This window comes from Hetaerina americana, unplaced genomic scaffold, assembly GCF_022747635.1.
Source record: "Hetaerina americana unplaced genomic scaffold, ioHetAmer1.1.p SCAF_719, whole genome shotgun sequence".
Lineage (NCBI taxonomy): Eukaryota > Metazoa > Arthropoda > Insecta > Odonata > Calopterygidae > Hetaerina > Hetaerina americana.
In genome coordinates, this window is record NW_027287338.1 from 10828 (window position 1) to 35576 (window position 24749).

Here is a 24749-nt window from a genome sequence, read left to right on the forward strand (position 1 = left end):
ATGAAAATGAACAACAATACACACCATGGAAAAATGTGAAAAATTAAAATTTCTAAAAATGAAATAAATGCCTTCTATACACCTCAAACATTCACTCTATAATGGAAGTTTGTTGTTTTTCGCGATATTTTTGGAAATTTGGGCTCTTTTACTAACATTAACACTTGCGCTGAGGCATCTTTTATGCTCATTTCTTGTCTTTAATGATTTATTCTGGGTTTTATTTTGTTTATTTGATGAAAATGAACAACCATACACACCATGGAAACATTTTTGTTTGATTCGTGTCGAGAGAGATTTTCACCTAGAACCCAAATGGGGGGGGTATTGGCACTTTTCATGGAAAAATGTGAAAATTAAAATTTCTAAAAATGAAATAAATTCCTTCTATACACCTCAAACATTCACTCTATAATGGAAGATTGTTGTTTTTCGCATTATTTTTTGAAATTTGGGCTCTTTTACTAACATTAACACTTGCGCTTAGGCATCTTTTATGCTGATTTCTTGTCTTTAATGATTTATTCTGGGTTTTATTTTGTTTATTTGATGAAAATGAACAACAATACACATCATGGAAACATTTTTGTTTGATTCGAGTCGAGTGAGATTTTCACCTAGAACCCAAAGGGGGGGGTATTGGAACTTTTCATGGAAAAATGTGAAAAATTAAAATTTCTAAAAATGAAATAAATGCCTTCTATACACCTCAAACATTCACTCTATAATGGAAGATTGTTGTTTTTCGCAATATTTTTGGAAATTTGGCCTCTTTTACTAACATTAACACCTGCGCTGAGGCATCTTTTATGCTCATTTCTTGTCTTTAATGATTTATTCTGGGTTTTATTTTGTTTATTTGATGAAAATGAACAACAATACACACCATGGAAACATTTTTGTTTGATTCGTGTCGAGAGAGATTTTCACCTAGAACCCAAATGGGGGGGTATTGGCACTTTTCATGAAAAAATGTGAAAATTAAAATTTCTATAAATGAAATAAATGCCTTTTATACACCTCAAACATTCACTCTATAATGGAAGATTGTTGTTTTTCGCAATATTTTTGGAAATTTGGGCTCATTTACTAACATTGAAACTTGCGCTGAGGCATCTTTTATGCTCATTTCTTGTCTCTAATGATTTTATCTGGGTTTTATTTTGTTTATATGATGAAAATGAACAACAATACACACCATGGAAACATTTTTGTTTGATTCGTGTCGAGTGAGATTTTCACCTAGAACCCAAAGGGGGGGGTATTGGAACTTTCCATGGAAAAATGTGAAAAATTAAAATTTCTAAAAATGAAATAAATGCCTTCTATACACCTCAAACATTCACTCTATAATGGAAGATTGTTGTTTTTCGCAATATTTTCTGAAATTTGGGCTCATTTACTAACATTGAAACTTGCGCTGAGGCATCTTTTATGCTCATTTCTTGTCTTTAATGATTTATTCTGGGTTTTAATTTGTTTATTTGATGAAAATGAACAACAATACACACCATGGAAACATTTTTGTTTGATTCGTGTCGAGTGAGATTTTCACCTAGAACCCAAAGGGGGGGGTATTGGCACTTTTCATGGAAAAATGTGAAAAATTAAAATTTCTAAAAATGAAATAAATGCCTTCTATACACCTCAAACATTCACTCTATAATGGAAGATTGTTGTTTTTCACAATATTTTTTGAAATTTGGGCTCTTTTACTAACATTAACACTTGCGCTGAGGCATCTTTTATGCTCATTTCTTGTCTTTAATGATTTATTCTGGGTTTTATTTTGTTTATATGATGAAAATGAACAACAATACACACCATGGAAACATTTTTGTTTGATTCGTGTCGAGTGAGATTTTCACCTAGAACCCAAAGGTATTGGCACTTTTCATGGAAAAATGTGAAAAATTAAAATTTCTAAAAATGAAATAAATGCCTTCTATACACCTCAAACATTCACTCTATAATGGAAGATTGTTGTTTTTCGCGATATTTTGGGAAATTTGTGCTCTTTTACTAACATTAACACTTGCGCTGAGGCATCTTTTAAGCTCATTTCTTGTCTTAAATGATTTATTCTGGGTTTTTTTTTGTTTATTTGATGAAAATGAACAACAATACACACCATGGAAACCTTTTGTTTGATTCGTGTCGAGTGAGATTTTCACCTAGAACCCAAAGGTATTGGCACTTTTCATGGAAAAATGTGAAAAATTAAAATTTCTAAAAATGAAATAAATGCCTTCTATACACCTCAAACATTCACTCTATAATGGAAGATTGTTGTTTTTCGCAATATTATTGGATTTTTGGGCTCTTTTACTAACATTAACACTTGCGCTGAGGCATCTTTTATGCTCATTTCTTGTCTTTAATGATTTATTCTGGGTTTTATTTTGTTTATTTGATGAAAATGAACAACAATACACACCATGGAAACATTTTTGTTTGATTTGTGTCGAGTGAGATTTTCACCTAGAACCCAAAGGGGGGGGGTATTGGCACTTTTCATGGAAAAATGTGAAAAATTAAAATTTCTAAAAATGAAATAAATGCCTTCTATACACCTCAAACATTCACTCTATAATGGAATATTGTTGATTTTCGCAATATTTTTGGAAATTTGGGCTCTTTTACTAACATTAACACTTGCGCTGAGGCATATTTTATGCTCATTTCTTGTCTTTAATGATTTATTCTGGGGAACAATTTCAGAGCGTAAAAATCATTCGCCTTGACTGGGACTCGAACCCAGAACTCTCAATATCCGGTCGAGTGCTTTAGCCACTTAAGCTCCCGAGGCGTCCTCTTAAACTCTGAAATTTTGGGGCTTTTAATGGAACTAGATGTTATGACGAAATACCGTACATACAATGTCACATGTAGTCTTAGTCGTGCGCGTGAATACATGTGACATTGTATGTACGGTATTTCGTCATAACATCTAGTTCCTTTAAAAGCCCCAAAATTTCAGAGTTTAAGAGGACCCCTCGGTAGCTTAAGTGGCTAAAGCACTCGACCGGATATTGAGGGATCTGGGTTCGAGTCCCAGTCAAGGCGAATGATTTTTACGCTCTGAAATTGTTGCATTGAAATGCACATTAGCGGATGACTCCGTTAAAAGTTACTGTTGCGGCATCTCCCGCAGTTTCTTTGGAATTTATTCTGGGTTTTATTTTGTTTATTTGATGAAAATGAACAACAATACACACCCTGCAAACATTTTTGTTTGAATCGTGTCGAGTGAGATTTTCACCTAGAACCCAAAGGGGGGGTATTGGCACTTTTCATGGAAAAATGTGAAAAATTAAAATTTCTAAAAATGAAATAAATGCCTTCTATACACCTCAAACATTCACTCTATAATGGAAGATTGTTGTTTTTCGCATTTTTTTTTTGAAATTTGGGCTCTTTTACTAACATTAACACTTGCGCTTAGGCATCTTTTATGCTGATTTCTTGTCTTTAATGATTTATTCTGGGTTTTATTTTTTTATTTGCCAATCTGGCCGATGCGCCCTCACGGGCCGTGCCTCCTATACCCTAAATATGCGGAATCGCGCCATCTTGACGGCTTTCGTATATAAGGGCGGACGCGCGGCCATTCGAGGTCGGTCCAGATAAATAGAAAATTGGCAAAACAAGCGAAAGAATCAGTGGCCAGCAGCAGTTAACACATGCCTAGTACAAGATCAAAAGGCCCCCGTTCGGAAGACCTGTTCGAAGATCAGGATCAAGTGCTGATCAGGGAAAGAGAACTTGAAATTCTTTCAGAAGAAGAAACAGAAATTATGGCAAACACCAGCCACCTGGAAGAAAAGATTCAGACCCTATCAAGTCAAATCACCATCCTGACCCAGACTATGGCCACATTGCAGCAAGCCATACCAGCCTCGCAGCAACAAATTACCGCGCCAACTTTCGCAGCACTTCGACCCACGACCGCACCGGGACTGGACACACCTAGCAACCAAGAGGTACTCCAGCTTCTCACCCTGCTCAAACAGAATATCACGTCTATCCGCTTAAAACCCAGAGACGTGCATGAAATTGAGTTCGTCTTGCACGTGGGAGCGGAATATGAGCAGCTGTCTGAAGTGCTCCAAAACATTATTTACAACAGGGCCAGGCTCCTGTTAACAGTGGCAACGTACGGATGGCCGGAAGCCCTTCGTCTAACACCTCCGGTTCCGGCCGAAATCCTAAGGTTACCGCCGGGTTTCCAACCCCAACAACCAGCGCAGAGACAGCTCCAACCGGCACCACCAGAGACGCAGCCCTTTCGACGCAACCCCGGCAGGGGCCGGGGAACCTCAAGGAGGCGGCAGCAGCGATCCTGAATGCCCCGTCCTGCAAATCCTGGAAAGACCTCTCACCCTGGATGAGGATGCCCTGCTCCGCTGGGTCGACTCTGGGGAACCCGCTGACACAGAGCCCCTCCCGGCGGAGGACAGTGATTCGGGATGTGGAGAGGACGACGAGGACAACCCAGAACCGGTATCGGAGCCGGAGCAGGAGCCCGAGGACGACGACTCCGACGCAAGACGCTGGCTCATCCCAGGAGCAGCGCGAGTCACCGCCACCGCCCCTCCGGAAATCCCGGAGAACGAAGAGGAAGAGCTACCAGAGGACTTAGACACCCTCTTCGAGGAACTGCACGTCACCTCAGACACAGTCCCAGCGGTCACGCCTATCAAGCCACGTGAGTACAATCGAGTGGTTAATTCAGTGATATCAAGAATTGGTGCGTCACTGCCTAAACCCAGGCATGCCCCGTTCGTATCCAGACCTACCCCAGTGTCGCCCGGGATGACGGTCTATCTCAATGGCCTCCAAAAAGCAGGTATAATCGTACCTTGGAAAGTGAAATGTAGCTTCAAATGCTTTCTCATACCCAAGTCCTCTGGGGGTGCGCGTCTGATATATGATTTATCCCCATGGACAAAATTTTACGTCACCCCAAAGTTTTCATTATTAGGTCCGGGTCGGGCAATCGCGGAAATTCCTCCGAACGCCTTCTTAGCAAAATTAGACCTGACTAGTGCTTTCTATCAACTGCAAATCCATGTACAACACTGGAAATTTTACGGAATCAAGTATGGTAATAGCACTTATGCGTTCACTCGGCTCCCTATGGGGCACTCTCTCTCCCCTGCCATATTGCAGCGATGGGCGGAAGATTGTACAAATATCGTGAGCAAACATTTTCAGGTCAACATCATATGTTATTTAGACGACTGGCTCATCTACGCGCAACATAGATTTTGCCCCTTCACAATCATCAATTACCTAGACAAAGAATTCGGGGTACAAATTAATATGTCTAAAAGCATTACAACATTAACTAAATCCTTGAAATACCTAGGGGTAATCATCGATACGGAAGACAACACTGTGCAATTGACTAGCAGTGCGCGGAAAAGAATTTTCAGTGTAATACCTTTAATTCCCCGTTTACGTGCAGTGGACATACCCAAAGCAGCAGGCTATTTGGCCTGGGTTTGTTGGATACTAAGATTACCAACCTTCCTCATCAACCATGTGTTTAGACGTGACATTACTTGGTGGAACGAGTTGCAAACGAGCGAAATATTTAATAGAAAAGTGGCCCTACCACGGGCAACAGAAGACATCACCATTTACACCGATGCAACACTTGCCCAAGGAGGAGTGGTGATCGAAGAATGGAACATCTCCCAATCCTTTCCCATCCCTGAGCTTTCATCTATCAACGCGTGTGAGGCATATGCCGCCTTAAAGGGTCTCGAAATGACTTTTGATTTACTAAGAGAGTTTAGACTGTTTAACATATGCATAAATATGAAGGTGGACAACTCCACCGCTGTGTATTCATTGCAAAAAGGACGTGGTATTATTTTCGCTCTAAATCCTATTCTCATAAACATGTATATGTCTTTGTTAATAAAGGAAAATCAGTCACATGCAGTGACCTGGTCACTGATTCCAACGCACGCCAATCTGGCCGATGCGCCCTCACGGGCCGTGCCTCCTACACCCTAAATATGCGGAATCGCGCCATCTTGACGGCTTTCGTATATAAGGGCGGACGCGCGGCCATTCGAGGTCGGTCCAGATAAATAGAAAATTGGCAAAACAAGCGAAAGAATCAGTGGCCAGCAGCAGTTAACACATGCCTAGTACAAGATCAAAAGGCCCCCGTTCGGAAGACCTGTTCGAAGATCAGGATCAAGTGCTGATCAGGGAAAGAGAACTTGAAATTCTTTCAGAAGAAGAAACAGAAATTATGGCAAACACCAGCCACCTGGAAGAAAAGATTCAGACCCTATCAAGTCAAATCACCATCCTGACCCAGACTATGGCCACATTGCAGCAAGCCATACCAGCCTCGCAGCAACAAATTACCGCGCCAACTTTCGCAGCACTTCGACCCACGACCGCACCGGGACTGGACACACCTAGCAACCAAGAGGTACTCCAGCTTCTCACCCTGCTCAAACAGAATATCACGTCTATCCGCTTAAAACCCAGAGACGTGCATGAAATTGAGTTCGTCTTGCACGTGGGAGCGGAATATGAGCAGCTGTCTGAAGTGCTCCAAAACATTATTTACAACAGGGCCAGGCTCCTGTTAACAGTGGCAACGTACGGATGGCCGGAAGCCCTTCGTCTAACACCTCCGGTTCCGGCCGAAATCCTAAGGTTACCGCCGGGTTTCCAACCCCAACAACCAGCGCAGAGACAGCTCCAACCGGCACCACCAGAGACGCAGCCCTTTCGACGCAACCCCGGCAGGGGCCGGGGAACCTCAAGGAGGCGGCAGCAGCGATCCTGAATGCCCCGTCCTGCAAATCCTGGAAAGACCTCTCACCCTGGATGAGGATGCCCTGCTCCGCTGGGTCGACTCTGGGGAACCCGCTGACACAGAGCCCCTCCCGGCGGAGGACAGTGATTCGGGATGTGGAGAGGACGACGAGGACAACCCAGAACCGGTATCGGAGCCGGAGCAGGAGCCCGAGGACGACGACTCCGACGCAAGACGCTGGCTCATCCCAGGAGCAGCGCGAGTCACCGCCACCGCCCCTCCGGAAATCCCGGAGAACGAAGAGGAAGAGCTACCAGAGGACTTAGACACCCTCTTCGAGGAACTGCACGTCACCTCAGACACAGTCCCAGCGGTCACGCCTATCAAGCCACGTGAGTACAATCGAGTGGTTAATTCAGTGATATCAAGAATTGGTGCGTCACTGCCTAAACCCAGGCATGCCCCGTTCGTATCCAGACCTACCCCAGTGTCGCCCGGGATGACGGTCTATCTCAATGGCCTCCAAAAAGCAGGTATAATCGTACCTTGGAAAGTGAAATGTAGCTTCAAATGCTTTCTCATACCCAAGTCCTCTGGGGGTGCGCGTCTGATATATGATTTATCCCCATGGACAAAATTTTACGTCACCCCAAAGTTTTCATTATTAGGTCCGGGTCGGGCAATCGCGGAAATTCCTCCGAACGCCTTCTTAGCAAAATTAGACCTGACTAGTGCTTTCTATCAACTGCAAATCCATGTACAACACTGGAAATTTTACGGAATCAAGTATGGTAATAGCACTTATGCGTTCACTCGGCTCCCTATGGGGCACTCTCTCTCCCCTGCCATATTGCAGCGATGGGCGGAAGATTGTACAAATATCGTGAGCAAACATTTTCAGGTCAACATCATATGTTATTTAGACGACTGGCTCATCTACGCGCAACATAGATTTTGCCCCTTCACAATCATCAATTACCTAGACAAAGAATTCGGGGTACAAATTAATATGTCTAAAAGCATTACAACATTAACTAAATCCTTGAAATACCTAGGGGTAATCATCGATACGGAAGACAACACTGTGCAATTGACTAGCAGTGCGCGGAAAAGAATTTACAGTGTAATACCTTTAATTCCCCGTTTACGTGCAGTGGACATACCCAAAGCAGCAGGCTATTTGGCCTGGGTTTGTTGGATACTAAGATTACCAACCTTCCTCATCAACCATGTGTTTAGACGTGACATTACTTGGTGGAACGAGTTGCAAACGAGCGAAATATTTAATAGAAAAGTGGCCCTACCACGGGCAACAGAAGACATCACCATTTACACCGATGCAACACTTGCCCAAGGAGGAGTGGTGATCGAAGAATGGAACATCTCCCAATCCTTTCCCATCCCTGAGCTTTCATCTATCAACGCGTGTGAGGCATATGCCGCCTTAAAGGGTCTCGAAATGACTTTTGATTTACTAAGAGAGTTTAGACTGTTTAACATATGCATAAATATGAAGGTGGACAACTCCACCGCTGTGTATTCATTGCAAAAAGGACGTGGTATTATTTTCGCTCTAAATCCTATTCTCATAAACATGTATATGTCTTTGTTAATAAAGGAAAATCAGTCACATGCAGTGACCTGGTCACTGATTCCAACGCACGCCAATCTGGCCGATGCGCCCTCACGGGCCGTGCCTCCTACACCCTAAATATGCGGAATCGCGCCATCTTGACGGCTTTCGTATATAAGGGCGGACGCGCGGCCATTCGAGGTCGGTCCAGATAAATAGAAAATTGGCAAAACAAGCGAAAGAATCAGTGGCCAGCAGCAGTTAACACATGCCTAGTACAAGATCAAAAGGCCCCCGTTCGGAAGACCTGTTCGAAGATCAGGATCAAGTGCTGATCAGGGAAAGAGAACTTGAAATTCTTTCAGAAGAAGAAACAGAAATTATGGCAAACACCAGCCACCTGGAAGAAAAGATTCAGACCCTATCAAGTCAAATCACCATCCTGACCCAGACTATGGCCACATTGCAGCAAGCCATACCAGCCTCGCAGCAACAAATTACCGCGCCAACTTTCGCAGCACTTCGACCCACGACCGCACCGGGACTGGACACACCTAGCAACCAAGAGGTACTCCAGCTTCTCACCCTGCTCAAACAGAATATCACGTCTATCCGCTTAAAACCCAGAGACGTGCATGAAATTGAGTTCGTCTTGCACGTGGGAGCGGAATATGAGCAGCTGTCTGAAGTGCTCCAAAACATTATTTACAACAGGGCCAGGCTCCTGTTAACAGTGGCAACGTACGGATGGCCGGAAGCCCTTCGTCTAACACCTCCGGTTCCGGCCGAAATCCTAAGGTTACCGCCGGGTTTCCAACCCCAACAACCAGCGCAGAGACAGCTCCAACCGGCACCACCAGAGACGCAGCCCTTTCGACGCAACCCCGGCAGGGGCCGGGGAACCTCAAGGAGGCGGCAGCAGCGATCCTGAATGCCCCGTCCTGCAAATCCTGGAAAGACCTCTCACCCTGGATGAGGATGCCCTGCTCCGCTGGGTCGACTCTGGGGAACCCGCTGACACAGAGCCCCTCCCGGCGGAGGACAGTGATTCGGGATGTGGAGAGGACGACGAGGACAACCCAGAACCGGTATCGGAGCCGGAGCAGGAGCCCGAGGACGACGACTCCGACGCAAGACGCTGGCTCATCCCAGGAGCAGCGCGAGTCACCGCCACCGCCCCTCCGGAAATCCCGGAGAACGAAGAGGAAGAGCTACCAGAGGACTTAGACACCCTCTTCGAGGAACTGCACGTCACCTCAGACACAGTCCCAGCGGTCACGCCTATCAAGCCACGTGAGTACAATCGAGTGGTTAATTCAGTGATATCAAGAATTGGTGCGTCACTGCCTAAACCCAGGCATGCCCCGTTCGTATCCAGACCTACCCCAGTGTCGCCCGGGATGACGGTCTATCTCAATGGCCTCCAAAAAGCAGGTATAATCGTACCTTGGAAAGTGAAATGTAGCTTCAAATGCTTTCTCATACCCAAGTCCTCTGGGGGTGCGCGTCTGATATATGATTTATCCCCATGGACAAAATTTTACGTCACCCCAAAGTTTTCATTATTAGGTCCGGGTCGGGCAATCGCGGAAATTCCTCCGAACGCCTTCTTAGCAAAATTAGACCTGACTAGTGCTTTCTATCAACTGCAAATCCATGTACAACACTGGAAATTTTACGGAATCAAGTATGGTAATAGCACTTATGCGTTCACTCGGCTCCCTATGGGGCACTCTCTCTCCCCTGCCATATTGCAGCGATGGGCGGAAGATTGTACAAATATCGTGAGCAAACATTTTCAGGTCAACATCATATGTTATTTAGACGACTGGCTCATCTACGCGCAACATAGATTTTGCCCCTTCACAATCATCAATTACCTAGACAAAGAATTCGGGGTACAAATTAATATGTCTAAAAGCATTACAACATTAACTAAATCCTTGAAATACCTAGGGGTAATCATCGATACGGAAGACAACACTGTGCAATTGACTAGCAGTGCGCGGAAAAGAATTTACAGTGTAATACCTTTAATTCCCCGTTTACGTGCAGTGGACATACCCAAAGCAGCAGGCTATTTGGCCTGGGTTTGTTGGATACTAAGATTACCAACCTTCCTCATCAACCATGTGTTTAGACGTGACATTACTTGGTGGAACGAGTTGCAAACGAGCGAAATATTTAATAGAAAAGTGGCCCTACCACGGGCAACAGAAGACATCACCATTTACACCGATGCAACACTTGCCCAAGGAGGAGTGGTGATCGAAGAATGGAACATCTCCCAATCCTTTCCCATCCCTGAGCTTTCATCTATCAACGCGTGTGAGGCATATGCCGCCTTAAAGGGTCTCGAAATGACTTTTGATTTACTAAGAGAGTTTAGACTGTTTAACATATGCATAAATATGAAGGTGGACAACTCCACCGCTGTGTATTCATTGCAAAAAGGACGTGGTATTATTTTCGCTCTAAATCCTATTCTCATAAACATGTATATGTCTTTGTTAATAAAGGAAAATCAGTCACATGCAGTGACCTGGTCACTGATTCCAACGCACGCCAATCTGGCCGATGCGCCCTCACGGGCCGTGCCTCCTACACCCTAAATATGCGGAATCGCGCCATCTTGACGGCTTTCGTATATAAGGGCGGACGCGCGGCCATTCGAGGTCGGTCCAGATAAATAGAAAATTGGCAAAACAAGCGAAAGAATCAGTGGCCAGCAGCAGTTAACACATGCCTAGTACAAGATCAAAAGGCCCCCGTTCGGAAGACCTGTTCGAAGATCAGGATCAAGTGCTGATCAGGGAAAGAGAACTTGAAATTCTTTCAGAAGAAGAAACAGAAATTATGGCAAACACCAGCCACCTGGAAGAAAAGATTCAGACCCTATCAAGTCAAATCACCATCCTGACCCAGACTATGGCCACATTGCAGCAAGCCATACCAGCCTCGCAGCAACAAATTACCGCGCCAACTTTCGCAGCACTTCGACCCACGACCGCACCGGGACTGGACACACCTAGCAACCAAGAGGTACTCCAGCTTCTCACCCTGCTCAAACAGAATATCACGTCTATCCGCTTAAAACCCAGAGACGTGCATGAAATTGAGTTCGTCTTGCACGTGGGAGCGGAATATGAGCAGCTGTCTGAAGTGCTCCAAAACATTATTTACAACAGGGCCAGGCTCCTGTTAACAGTGGCAACGTACGGATGGCCGGAAGCCCTTCGTCTAACACCTCCGGTTCCGGCCGAAATCCTAAGGTTACCGCCGGGTTTCCAACCCCAACAACCAGCGCAGAGACAGCTCCAACCGGCACCACCAGAGACGCAGCCCTTTCGACGCAACCCCGGCAGGGGCCGGGGAACCTCAAGGAGGCGGCAGCAGCGATCCTGAATGCCCCGTCCTGCAAATCCTGGAAAGACCTCTCACCCTGGATGAGGATGCCCTGCTCCGCTGGGTCGACTCTGGGGAACCCGCTGACACAGAGCCCCTCCCGGCGGAGGACAGTGATTCGGGATGTGGAGAGGACGACGAGGACAACCCAGAACCGGTATCGGAGCCGGAGCAGGAGCCCGAGGACGACGACTCCGACGCAAGACGCTGGCTCATCCCAGGAGCAGCGCGAGTCACCGCCACCGCCCCTCCGGAAATCCCGGAGAACGAAGAGGAAGAGCTACCAGAGGACTTAGACACCCTCTTCGAGGAACTGCACGTCACCTCAGACACAGTCCCAGCGGTCACGCCTATCAAGCCACGTGAGTACAATCGAGTGGTTAATTCAGTGATATCAAGAATTGGTGCGTCACTGCCTAAACCCAGGCATGCCCCGTTCGTATCCAGACCTACCCCAGTGTCGCCCGGGATGACGGTCTATCTCAATGGCCTCCAAAAAGCAGGTATAATCGTACCTTGGAAAGTGAAATGTAGCTTCAAATGCTTTCTCATACCCAAGTCCTCTGGGGGTGCGCGTCTGATATATGATTTATCCCCATGGACAAAATTTTACGTCACCCCAAAGTTTTCATTATTAGGTCCGGGTCGGGCAATCGCGGAAATTCCTCCGAACGCCTTCTTAGCAAAATTAGACCTGACTAGTGCTTTCTATCAACTGCAAATCCATGTACAACACTGGAAATTTTACGGAATCAAGTATGGTAATAGCACTTATGCGTTCACTCGGCTCCCTATGGGGCACTCTCTCTCCCCTGCCATATTGCAGCGATGGGCGGAAGATTGTACAAATATCGTGAGCAAACATTTTCAGGTCAACATCATATGTTATTTAGACGACTGGCTCATCTACGCGCAACATAGATTTTGCCCCTTCACAATCATCAATTACCTAGACAAAGAATTCGGGGTACAAATTAATATGTCTAAAAGCATTACAACATTAACTAAATCCTTGAAATACCTAGGGGTAATCATCGATACGGAAGACAACACTGTGCAATTGACTAGCAGTGCGCGGAAAAGAATTTACAGTGTAATACCTTTAATTCCCCGTTTACGTGCAGTGGACATACCCAAAGCAGCAGGCTATTTGGCCTGGGTTTGTTGGATACTAAGATTACCAACCTTCCTCATCAACCATGTGTTTAGACGTGACATTACTTGGTGGAACGAGTTGCAAACGAGCGAAATATTTAATAGAAAAGTGGCCCTACCACGGGCAACAGAAGACATCACCATTTACACCGATGCAACACTTGCCCAAGGAGGAGTGGTGATCGAAGAATGGAACATCTCCCAATCCTTTCCCATCCCTGAGCTTTCATCTATCAACGCGTGTGAGGCATATGCCGCCTTAAAGGGTCTCGAAATGACTTTTGATTTACTAAGAGAGTTTAGACTGTTTAACATATGCATAAATATGAAGGTGGACAACTCCACCGCTGTGTATTCATTGCAAAAAGGACGTGGTATTATTTTCGCTCTAAATCCTATTCTCATAAACATGTATATGTCTTTGTTAATAAAGGAAAATCAGTCACATGCAGTGACCTGGTCACTGATTCCAACGCACGCCAATCTGGCCGATGCGCCCTCACGGGCCGTGCCTCCTACACCCTAAATATGCGGAATCGCGCCATCTTGACGGCTTTCGTATATAAGGGCGGACGCGCGGCCATTCGAGGTCGGTCCAGATAAATAGAAAATTGGCAAAACAAGCGAAAGAATCAGTGGCCAGCAGCAGTTAACACATGCCTAGTACAAGATCAAAAGGCCCCCGTTCGGAAGACCTGTTCGAAGATCAGGATCAAGTGCTGATCAGGGAAAGAGAACTTGAAATTCTTTCAGAAGAAGAAACAGAAATTATGGCAAACACCAGCCACCTGGAAGAAAAGATTCAGACCCTATCAAGTCAAATCACCATCCTGACCCAGACTATGGCCACATTGCAGCAAGCCATACCAGCCTCGCAGCAACAAATTACCGCGCCAACTTTCGCAGCACTTCGACCCACGACCGCACCGGGACTGGACACACCTAGCAACCAAGAGGTACTCCAGCTTCTCACCCTGCTCAAACAGAATATCACGTCTATCCGCTTAAAACCCAGAGACGTGCATGAAATTGAGTTCGTCTTGCACGTGGGAGCGGAATATGAGCAGCTGTCTGAAGTGCTCCAAAACATTATTTACAACAGGGCCAGGCTCCTGTTAACAGTGGCAACGTACGGATGGCCGGAAGCCCTTCGTCTAACACCTCCGGTTCCGGCCGAAATCCTAAGGTTACCGCCGGGTTTCCAACCCCAACAACCAGCGCAGAGACAGCTCCAACCGGCACCACCAGAGACGCAGCCCTTTCGACGCAACCCCGGCAGGGGCCGGGGAACCTCAAGGAGGCGGCAGCAGCGATCCTGAATGCCCCGTCCTGCAAATCCTGGAAAGACCTCTCACCCTGGATGAGGATGCCCTGCTCCGCTGGGTCGACTCTGGGGAACCCGCTGACACAGAGCCCCTCCCGGCGAAGGACAGTGATTCGGGATGTGGAGAGGACGACGAGGACAACCCAGAACCGGTATCGGAGCCGGAGCAGGAGCCCGAGGACGACGACTCCGACGCAAGACGCTGGCTCATCCCAGGAGCAGCGCGAGTCACCGCCACCGCCCCTCCGGAAATCCCGGAGAACGAAGAGGAAGAGCTACCAGAGGACTTAGACACCCTCTTCGAGGAACTGCACGTCACCTCAGACACAGTCCCAGCGGTCACGCCTATCAAGCCACGTGAGTACAATCGAGTGGTTAATTCAGTGATATCAAGAATTGGTGCGTCACTGCCTAAACCCAGGCATGCCCCGTTCGTATCCAGACCTACCCCAGTGTCGCCCGGGATGACGGTCTATCTCAATGGCCTCCAAAAAGCAGGTATAATCGTACCTTGGAAAGTGAAATGTAGCTTCAAATGCTTTCTCATACCCAAGTCCTCTGGGGGTGCGCGTCTGATATATGATTTATCCCCATGGACAAAATTTTACGTCACCCCAAAGTTTTCATTATTAGGTCCGGGTCGGGCAATCGCGGAAATTCCTCCGAACGCCTTCTTAGCAAAATTAGACCTGACTAGTGCTTTCTATCAACTGCAAATCCATGTACAACACTGGAAATTTTACGGAATCAAGTATGGTAATAGCACTTATGCGTTCACTCGGCTCCCTATGGGGCACTCTCTCTCCCCTGCCATATTGCAGCGATGGGCGGAAGATTGTACAAATATCGTGAGCAAACATTTTCAGGTCAACATCATATGTTATTTAGACGACTGGCTCATCTACGCGCAACATAGATTTTGCCCCTTCACAATCATCAATTACCTAGACAAAGAATTCGGGGTACAAATTAATATGTCTAAAAGCATTACAACATTAACTAAATCCTTGAAATACCTAGGGGTAATCATCGATACGGAAGACAACACTGTGCAATTGACTAGCAGTGCGCGGAAAAGAATTTACAGTGTAATACCTTTAATTCCCCGTTTACGTGCAGTGGACATACCCAAAGCAGCAGGCTATTTGGCCTGGGTTTGTTGGATACTAAGATTACCAACCTTCCTCATCAACCATGTGTTTAGACGTGACATTACTTGGTGGAACGAGTTGCAAACGAGCGAAATATTTAATAGAAAAGTGGCCCTACCACGGGCAACAGAAGACATCACCATTTACACCGATGCAACACTTGCCCAAGGAGGAGTGGTGATCGAAGAATGGAACATCTCCCAATCCTTTCCCATCCCTGAGCTTTCATCTATCAACGCGTGTGAGGCATATGCCGCCTTAAAGGGTCTCGAAATGACTTTTGATTTACTAAGAGAGTTTAGACTGTTTAACATATGCATAAATATGAAGGTGGACAACTCCACCGCTGTGTATTCATTGCAAAAAGGACGTGGTATTATTTTCGCTCTAAATCCTATTCTCATAAACATGTATATGTCTTTGTTAATAAAGGAAAATCAGTCACATGCAGTGACCTGGTCACTGATTCCAACGCACGCCAATCTGGCCGATGCGCCCTCACGGGCCGTGCCTCCTACACCCTAAATATGCGGAATCGCGCCATCTTGACGGCTTTCGTATATAAGGGCGGACGCGCGGCCATTCGAGGTCGGTCCAGATAAATAGAAAATTGGCAAAACAAGCGAAAGAATCAGTGGCCAGCAGCAGTTAACACATGCCTAGTACAAGATCAAAAGGCCCCCGTTCGGAAGACCTGTTCGAAGATCAGGATCAAGTGCTGATCAGGGAAAGAGAACTTGAAATTCTTTCAGAAGAAGAAACAGAAATTATGGCAAACACCAGCCACCTGGAAGAAAAGATTCAGACCCTATCAAGTCAAATCACCATCCTGACCCAGACTATGGCCACATTGCAGCAAGCCATACCAGCCTCGCAGCAACAAATTACCGCGCCAACTTTCGCAGCATTTCGACCCACGACCGCACCGGGACTGGACACACCTAGCAACCAAGAGGTACTCCAGCTTCTCACCCTGCTCAAACAGAATATCACGTCTATCCGCTTAAAACCCAGAGACGTGCATGAAATTGAGTTCGTCTTGCACGTGGGAGCGGAATATGAGCAGCTGTCTGAAGTGCTCCAAAACATTATTTACAACAGGGCCAGGCTCCTGTTAACAGTGGCAACGTACGGATGGCCGGAAGCCCTTCGTCTAACACCTCCGGTTCCGGCCGAAATCCTAAGGTTACCGCCGGGTTTCCAACCCCAACAACCAGCGCAGAGACAGCTCCAACCGGCACCACCAGAGACGCAGCCCTTTCGACGCAACCCCGGCAGGGGCCGGGGAACCTCAAGGAGGCGGCAGCAGCGATCCTGAATGCCCCGTCCTGCAAATCCTGGAAAGACCTCTCACCCTGGATGAGGATGCCCTGCTCCGCTGGGTCGACTCTGGGGAACCCGCTGACACAGAGCCCCTCCCGGCGGAGGACAGTGATTCGGGATGTGGAGAGGACGACGAGGACAACCCAGAACCGGTATCGGAGCCGGAGCAGGAGCCCGAGGACGACGACTCCGACGCAAGACGCTGGCTCATCCCAGGAGCAGCGCGAGTCACCGCCACCGCCCCTCCGGAAATCCCGGAGAACGAAGAGGAAGAGCTACCAGAGGACTTAGACACCCTCTTCGAGGAACTGCACGTCACCTCAGACACAGTCCCAGCGGTCACGCCTATCAAGCCACGTGAGTACAATCGAGTGGTTAATTCAGTGATATCAAGAATTGGTGCGTCACTGCCTAAACCCAGGCATGCCCCGTTCGTATCCAGACCTACCCCAGTGTCGCCCGGGATGACGGTCTATCTCAATGGCCTCCAAAAAGCAGGTATAATCGTACCTTGGAAAGTGAAATGTAGCTTCAAATGCTTTCTCATACCCAAGTCCTCTGGGGGTGCGCGTCTGATATATGATTTATCCCCATGGACAAAATTTTACGTCACCCCAAAGTTTTCATTATTAGGTCCGGGTCGGGCAATCGCGGAAATTCCTCCGAACGCCTTCTTAGCAAAATTAGACCTGACTAGTGCTTTCTATCAACTGCAAATCCATGTACAACACTGGAAATTTTACGGAATCAAGTATGGTAATAGCACTTATGCGTTCACTCGGCTCCCTATGGGGCACTCTCTCTCCCCTGCCATATTGCAGCGATGGGCGGAAGATTGTACAAATATCGTGAGCAAACATTTTCAGGTCAACATCATATGTTATTTAGACGACTGGCTCATCTACGCGCAACATAGATTTTGCCCCTTCACAATCATCAATTACCTAGACAAAGAATTCGGGGTACAAATTAATATGTCTAAAAGCATTACAACATTAACTAAATCCTTGAAATACCTAGGGGTAATCATCGATACGGAAGACAACACTGTGCAATTGACTAGCAGTGCGCGGAAAAGAATTTACAGTGTAATACCTTTAATTCCCCGTTTACGTGCAGTGGACATACCCAAAGCAGCAGGCTATTTGGCCTGGGTTTGTTGGATACTAAGATTACCAACCTTCCTCATCAACCATGTGTTTAGACGTGACATTACTTGGTGGAACGAGTTGCAAACGAGCGAAATATTTAATAGAAAAGTGGCCCTACCACGGGCAACAGAAGACATCACCATTTACACCGATGCAACACTTGCCCAAGGAGGAGTGGTGATCGAAGAATGGAACATCTCCCAATCCTTTCCCATCCCTGAGCTTTCATCTATCAACGCGTGTGAGGCATATGCCGCCTTAAAGGGTCTCGAAATGACTTTTGATTTACTAAGAGAGTTTAGACTGTTTAACATATGCATAAATATGAAGGTGGACAACTCCACCGCTGTGTATTCATTGCAAAAAGGACGTGGTATTATTTTCGCTCTAAATCCTATTCTCATAAACATGTATATGTCTTTGTTAATAAAGGAAAATCAGTCACATGCAGTGACCTGGTCACTGATTCCAACGCACGCCAATCTGGCCGATGCGCCCTCACGGGCCGTGCCTCCTACACCCTAAATATGCGGAATCGCGCCATCTTGACGGCTTTCGTATATAAGGGCGGACGCGCGGCCATTCGAGGTCGGTCCAGATAAATAGAAAATTGGCAAAACAAGCGAAAGAATCAGTGGCCAGCAGCAGTTAACACATGCCTAGTACAAGATCAAAAGGCCCCCGTTCGGAAGACCTGTTCGAAGATCAGGATCAAGTGCTGATCAGGGAAAGAGAACTTGAAATTCTTTCAGAAGAAGAAACAGAAATTATGGCAAACACCAGCCACCTGGAAGAAAAGATTCAGACCCTATCAAGTCAAATCACCATCCTGACCCAGACTATGGCCACATTGCAGCAAGCCATACCAGCCTCGCAGCAACAAATTACCGCGCCAACTTTCGCAGCACTTCGACCCACGACCGCACCGGGACTGGACACACCTAGCAACCAAGAGGTACTCCAGCTTCTCACCCTGCTCAAACAGAATATCACGTCTATCCGCTTAAAACCCAGAGACGTGCATGAAATTGAGTTCGTCTTGCACGTGGGAGCGGAATATGAGCAGCTGTCTGAAGTGCTCCAAAACATTATTTACAACAGGGCCAGGCTCCTGTTAACAGTGGCAACGTACGGATGGCCGGAAGCCCTTCGTCTAACACCTCCGGTTCCGGCCGAAATCCTAAGGTTACCGCCGGGTTTCCAACCCCAACAACCAGCGCAGAGACAGCTCCAACCGGCACCACCAGAGACGCAGCCCTTTCGACGCAACCCCGGCAGGGGCCGGGGAACCTCAAGGAGGCGGCAGCAGCGATCCTGAATGCCCCGTCCTGCAAATCCTGGAAAGACCTCTCACCCTGGATGAGGATGCCCTGCTCCGCTGGGTCGACTCTGGGGAACCCGCTGACACAGAGCCCCTCCCGGCGGAGGACAGTGATTCGGGATGTGGAGAGGACGACGAGGACAACCCAGAACCGGTATCGGAGCCGGAGCAGGAGCCCGAGGACGACGACTCCGACGCAAGACGCTGGCTCATCCCAGGAGCAGCGCGAGTCACCGCCACCGCCCCTCCGGAAATCCCGGAGAACGAAGAGGAAGAGCTACCAGAGGACTTAGACACCCTCTTCGAGGAACTGCACGTCACCTCAGACACAGTCCCAGCGGTCACGCCTATCAAGCCACGTGAGTACAATCGAGTGGTTAATTCAGTGATATCAAGAATTGGTGCGTCACTGCCTAAACCCAGGCATGCCCCGTTCGTATCCAGACCTACCCCAGTGTCGCCCGGGATGACGGTCTATCTCAATGGCCTCCAAAAAGCAGGTATAATCGTACCTTGGAAAGTGAAATGTAGCTTCAAATGCTTTCTCATACCCAAGTCCTCTGGGGGTGCGCGTCTGATATATGATTTATCCCCATGGACAAAATTTTACGTCACCCCAAAGTTTTCATTATTAGGTCCGGGTCGGGCAATCGCGGAAATTCCTCCGAACGCCTTCTTAGCAAAATTAGACCTGACTAGTGCTTTCTATCAACTGCAAATCCATGTACAACACTGGAAATTTTACGGAATCAAGTATGGTAATAGCACTTATGCGTTCACTCGGCTCCCTATGGGGCACTCTCTCTCCCCTGCCATATTGCAGCGATGGGCGGAAGATTGTACAAATATCGTGAGCAAACATTTTCAGGTCAACATCATATGTTATTTAGACGACTGGCTCATCTACGCGCAACATAGATTTTGCCCCTTCACAATCATCAATTACCTAGACAAAGAATTCGGGGTACAAATTAATATGTCTAAAAGCATTACAACATTAACTAAATCCTTGAAATACCTAGGGGTAATCATCGATACGGAAGACAACACTGTGCAATTGACTAGCAGTGCGCGGAAAAGAATTTACAGTGTAATACCTTTAATTCCCCGTTTACGTGCAGTGGACATACCCAAAGCAGCAGGCTATTTGGCCTGGGTTTGTTGGATACTAAGATTACCAACCTTCCTCATCAACCATGTGTTTAGACGTGACATTACTTGGTGGAACGAGTTGCAAACGAGCGAAATATTTAATAGAAAAGTGGCCCTACCACGGGCAACAGAAGACATCACCATTTACACCGATGCAACACTTGCCCAAGGAGGAGTGGTGATCGAAGAATGGAACATCTCCCAATCCTTTCCCATCCCTGAGCTTTCATCTATCAACGCGTGTGAGGCATATGCCGCCTTAAAGGGTCTCGAAATGACTTTTGATTTACTAAGAGAGTTTAGACTGTTTAACATATGCATAAATATGAAGGTGGACAACTCCACCGCTGTGTATTCATTGCAAAAAGGACGTGGTATTATTTTCGCTCTAAATCCTATTCTCATAAACATGTATATGTCTTTGTTAATAAAGGAAAATCAGTCACATGCAGTGACCTGGTCACTGATTCCAACGCACGCCAATCTGGCCGATGCGCCCTCACGGGCCGTGCCTCCTACACCCTAAATATGCGGAATCGCGCCATCTTGACGGCTTTCGTATATAAGGGCGGACGCGCGGCCATTCGAGGTCGGTCCAGATAAATAGAAAATTGGCAAAACAAGCGAAAGAATCAGTGGCCAGCAGCAGTTAACACATGCCTAGTACAAGATCAAAAGGCCCCCGTTCGGAAGACCTGTTCGAAGATCAGGATCAAGTGCTGATCAGGGAAAGAGAACTTGAAATTCTTTCAGAAGAAGAAACAGAAATTATGGCAAACACCAGCCACCTGGAAGAAAAGATTCAGACCCTATCAAGTCAAATCACCATCCTGACCCAGACTATGGCCACATTGCAGCAAGCCATACCAGCCTCGCAGCAACAAATTACCGCGCCAACTTTCGCAGCACTTCGACCCACGACCGCACCGGGACTGGACACACCTAGCAACCAAGAGGTACTCCAGCTTCTCACCCTGCTCAAACAGAATATCACGTCTATCCGCTTAAAACCCAGAGACGTGCATGAAATTGAGTTCGTCTTGCACGTGGGAGCGGAATATGAGCAGCTGTCTGAAGTGCTCCAAAACATTATTTACAACAGGGCCAGGCTCCTGTTAACAGTGGCAACGTACGGATGGCCGGAAGCCCTTCGTCTAACACCTCCGGTTCCGGCCGAAATCCTAAGGTTACCGCCGGGTTTCCAACCCCAACAACCAGCGCAGAGACAGCTCCAACCGGCACCACCAGAGACGCAGCCCTTTCGACGCAACCCCAAAATTTCAGAGTTTAAGAGGACCCCTCGGTAGCTTAAGTGGCTAAAGCACTCGACCGGATATTGAGGGATCTGGGTTCGAGTCCCAGTCAAGGCGAATGATTTTTACGCTCTGAAATTGTTGCATTGAAATGCACATTAGCGGATGACTCCGTTAAAAGTTACTGTTGCGGCATCTCCCGCAGTTTCTTTGGAATTTATTCTGGGTTTTATTTTGTTTATTTGATGAAAATGAACAACAATACACACCATGCAAACATTTTTGTTTGACTCGTGTCGAGTGAGATTTTCACCTAGAACCCAAAGGGGGGGGGGTATTGGCACTTTTCATGGAAAAATGTGAAAAATTAAAATTTCTAAAAATGAAATAAATGCCTTCTATACACCTCAAACATTCACTCTATAATGGAAGATTGTTGTTTTTCGCAATATTTTTGGAAATTTGGGCTCGTTTACTAACATTAACACTTGCGCTGAGGCATCTTTTATGCTCATTTCTTGTCTTTAATGATTTATTCTGGGTTTTATTTTGTTTATTTGATGAAAATGAACAACAATTCACACCATGGAAACCTTTTGTTTGATTCGTGTCGAGTGAGATTTTCACCTAGAACCCAAAGGGGTTCTAGGTGAAAGGTATTGGCACTTTTCATGGAAAAATGTGAAAAATTAAAATTTCTACAAATGAAATAAATGCCTTCTATACACCTCAAACATTCACTCTATAATGGAAGATTGTTGTTTTTCGCAATATTTTTGGAAATTTGGGCTCTTTTACTAACATTAACACTTGCGCTGAGGAATCTTTTATGCTCATTTCTTGTCTTTAATGATTAATTCTGGGTTTTATTTTGTTTATTTGATGAAAATGAACAACAATACACACCATGGAAACATTTTTGTTTGATTCGTGTCGAGTGAGAATTTCACCTAGAACCCAAAGGGGGGGTATTGGCACTTTTCATGGAAAAATGTGAAAAATTAAAATTTCTAAAAATGAAATAAATGCCTTCTATACACCTCAAATATTCACTCTTTAATGGAAGATTGTTGTTTTTCGCAATATTTTTGGAAATTTGGGCTCTTTTACTAACATTAACACCTGCGCTGAGGCATCTTTTATTCTCATTTCTTGTCTTTAATGATTTATTCTGGGTTTTATTTTGTTTATTTGATGAAAATGAACAACAATACACACCAGGGAAACATTCTTGTTTGATTCGTGTCGAGTGAGATTTTCACCTAGAACCCAAAGGGGGGGGTATTGGCACTTTTCATGGAAAAATGTGAAAAATTAAAATTTCTAAAAATGAAATAAATGCCTTCTATACACCTCAAACATTCACTCTATAATGGAAGATTGTTGTTTTTCGCATTTTTTTTTTAAATTTGGGATCTTTTACTAACATTAACACTTGCGCTTAGGCATCTTTTATGCTGATTTCTTGTCTTTAATGATTTATTCTGGGTTTTATTTTTTTATTTGATGGAAATGAACAACAATACACACCTAGGAAACATTTTTGTTTGATTCGAGTCGAGTGAGATTTTCACCTAGAACCCGAAGGGGGGGTATTGTCACTTTTCATGGAAAAATGTGAAAAATTAAAATTTCTAAAAATGAAATAAATGCCTTCTATACACCTCAAACATTCACTCTATAATGGAGGATTGTTGTTTTTCGCAATATTTTTGGAAATTTGGGCTCTTTTACTAACATTAACACTTCCGCTGAGGCATCTTTTATGCTCATTTCTTGTCTTTAATGATTTATTCTGGGTTTTATTTTGTTTATTTGATGAAAATGAACAACAATACATACCATGGAAACTTTTTGTTTGATTCGTGTCGAGTGAGATTTTCACCTAGAACCCAAAGGGGGGGGCATTGGTATTGGCACTTTCCATGGAAAAATGTGAAAAATTAAAATTTCTAAAAATGAAATAAATGCTTTCTATACACCTCAAACATTCACTCTATAATGGAAGTTTGTTGTTTTTCGCGATATTTTTGGAAATTTGGGCTCTTTTACTAACATTAACACTTGCGCTGAGGCATCTTTTATGCTCATTTCTTGTCTTTAATGATTTATTCTGGGTTTTATTTTGTTTATTTGATGAAAATGAACAACCATACACACCATGGAAACATTTTTGTTTGATTCGTGTCGAGAGAGATTTTCACCTAGAACCCAAATGGGGGGGGTATTGGCACTTTTCATGGAAAAATGTGAAAATTAAAATTTCTAAAAATGAAATAAATTCCTTCTATACACCTCAAACATTCACTCTATAATGGAAGATTGTTGTTTTTCGCATTATTTTTTGAAATTTGGGCTCTTTTACTAACATTAACACTTGCGCTTAGGCATCTTTTATGCTGATTTCTTGTCTTTAATGATTTATTCTGGGTTTTATTTTGTTTATTTGATGAAAATGAACAACAATACACATCATGGAAACATTTTTGTTTGATATGAGTCGAGTGAGATTTTCACCTAGAACCCAAAGGGGGGGTATTGGCACTTTTCATGGAAAAATGTGAAAAATTAAAATTTCTAAAAATGAAATAAATGCCTTCTATACACCTCAAACATTCACTCTATAATGGAAGATTGTTGTTTTTCGCAATATTTTTGGAAATTTGGCCTCTTTTACTAACATTAACACCTGCGCTGAGGCATCTTTTATGCTCATTTCTTGTCTTTAATGATTTATTCTGGGTTTTATTTTGTTTATTTGATGAAAATGAACAACAATACACACCATGGAAACATTTTTGTTTCATTCGTGTCGAGAGAGATTTTCACCTAGAACCCAAATGGGGGGGGTATTGGCACTTTTCATGGAAAAATGTGAAAATTAAAATTTCTAAAAATGAAATAAATGCCTTTTATACACCTCAAACTTTCACTCTATAATGGAAGATTGTTGTTTTTCGCAATATTTTTGGAAATTTGGGCTCATTTACTAACATTGAAACTTGCGCTGAGGCATCTTTTATGCTCATTTCTTGTCTCTAATGATTTATTCTGGGTTTTATTTTGTTTATATGATGAAAATGAACAACAATACACACCATGGAAACATTTTTGTTTGATTCGTGTCGAGTGAGATTTTCACCTAGAACCC

At 45.2% G+C, this 24749-nt stretch overlaps 1 protein-coding gene across 1 annotated transcript; it reads left to right on the top strand.

Moving 5' to 3' along the window:
* Positions 1–3683: 3683 nt before the first annotated feature.
* LOC139697295 (uncharacterized) lies at positions 3684–21301 on the top strand (the record flags this gene model as incomplete). The annotated part of the gene is made up of 9 exons (XM_071595956.1): positions 3684–3983; positions 4246–4708; positions 6688–7182; positions 9162–9656; positions 11636–12130; positions 14110–14604; positions 16584–17078; positions 19058–19552; positions 21099–21301. Coding segments are annotated over exons 1-9 (3936 nt in total), but the record flags the coding sequence as incomplete, so codon positions are not given.
* Positions 21302–24749: the final 3448 nt, after the last annotated feature.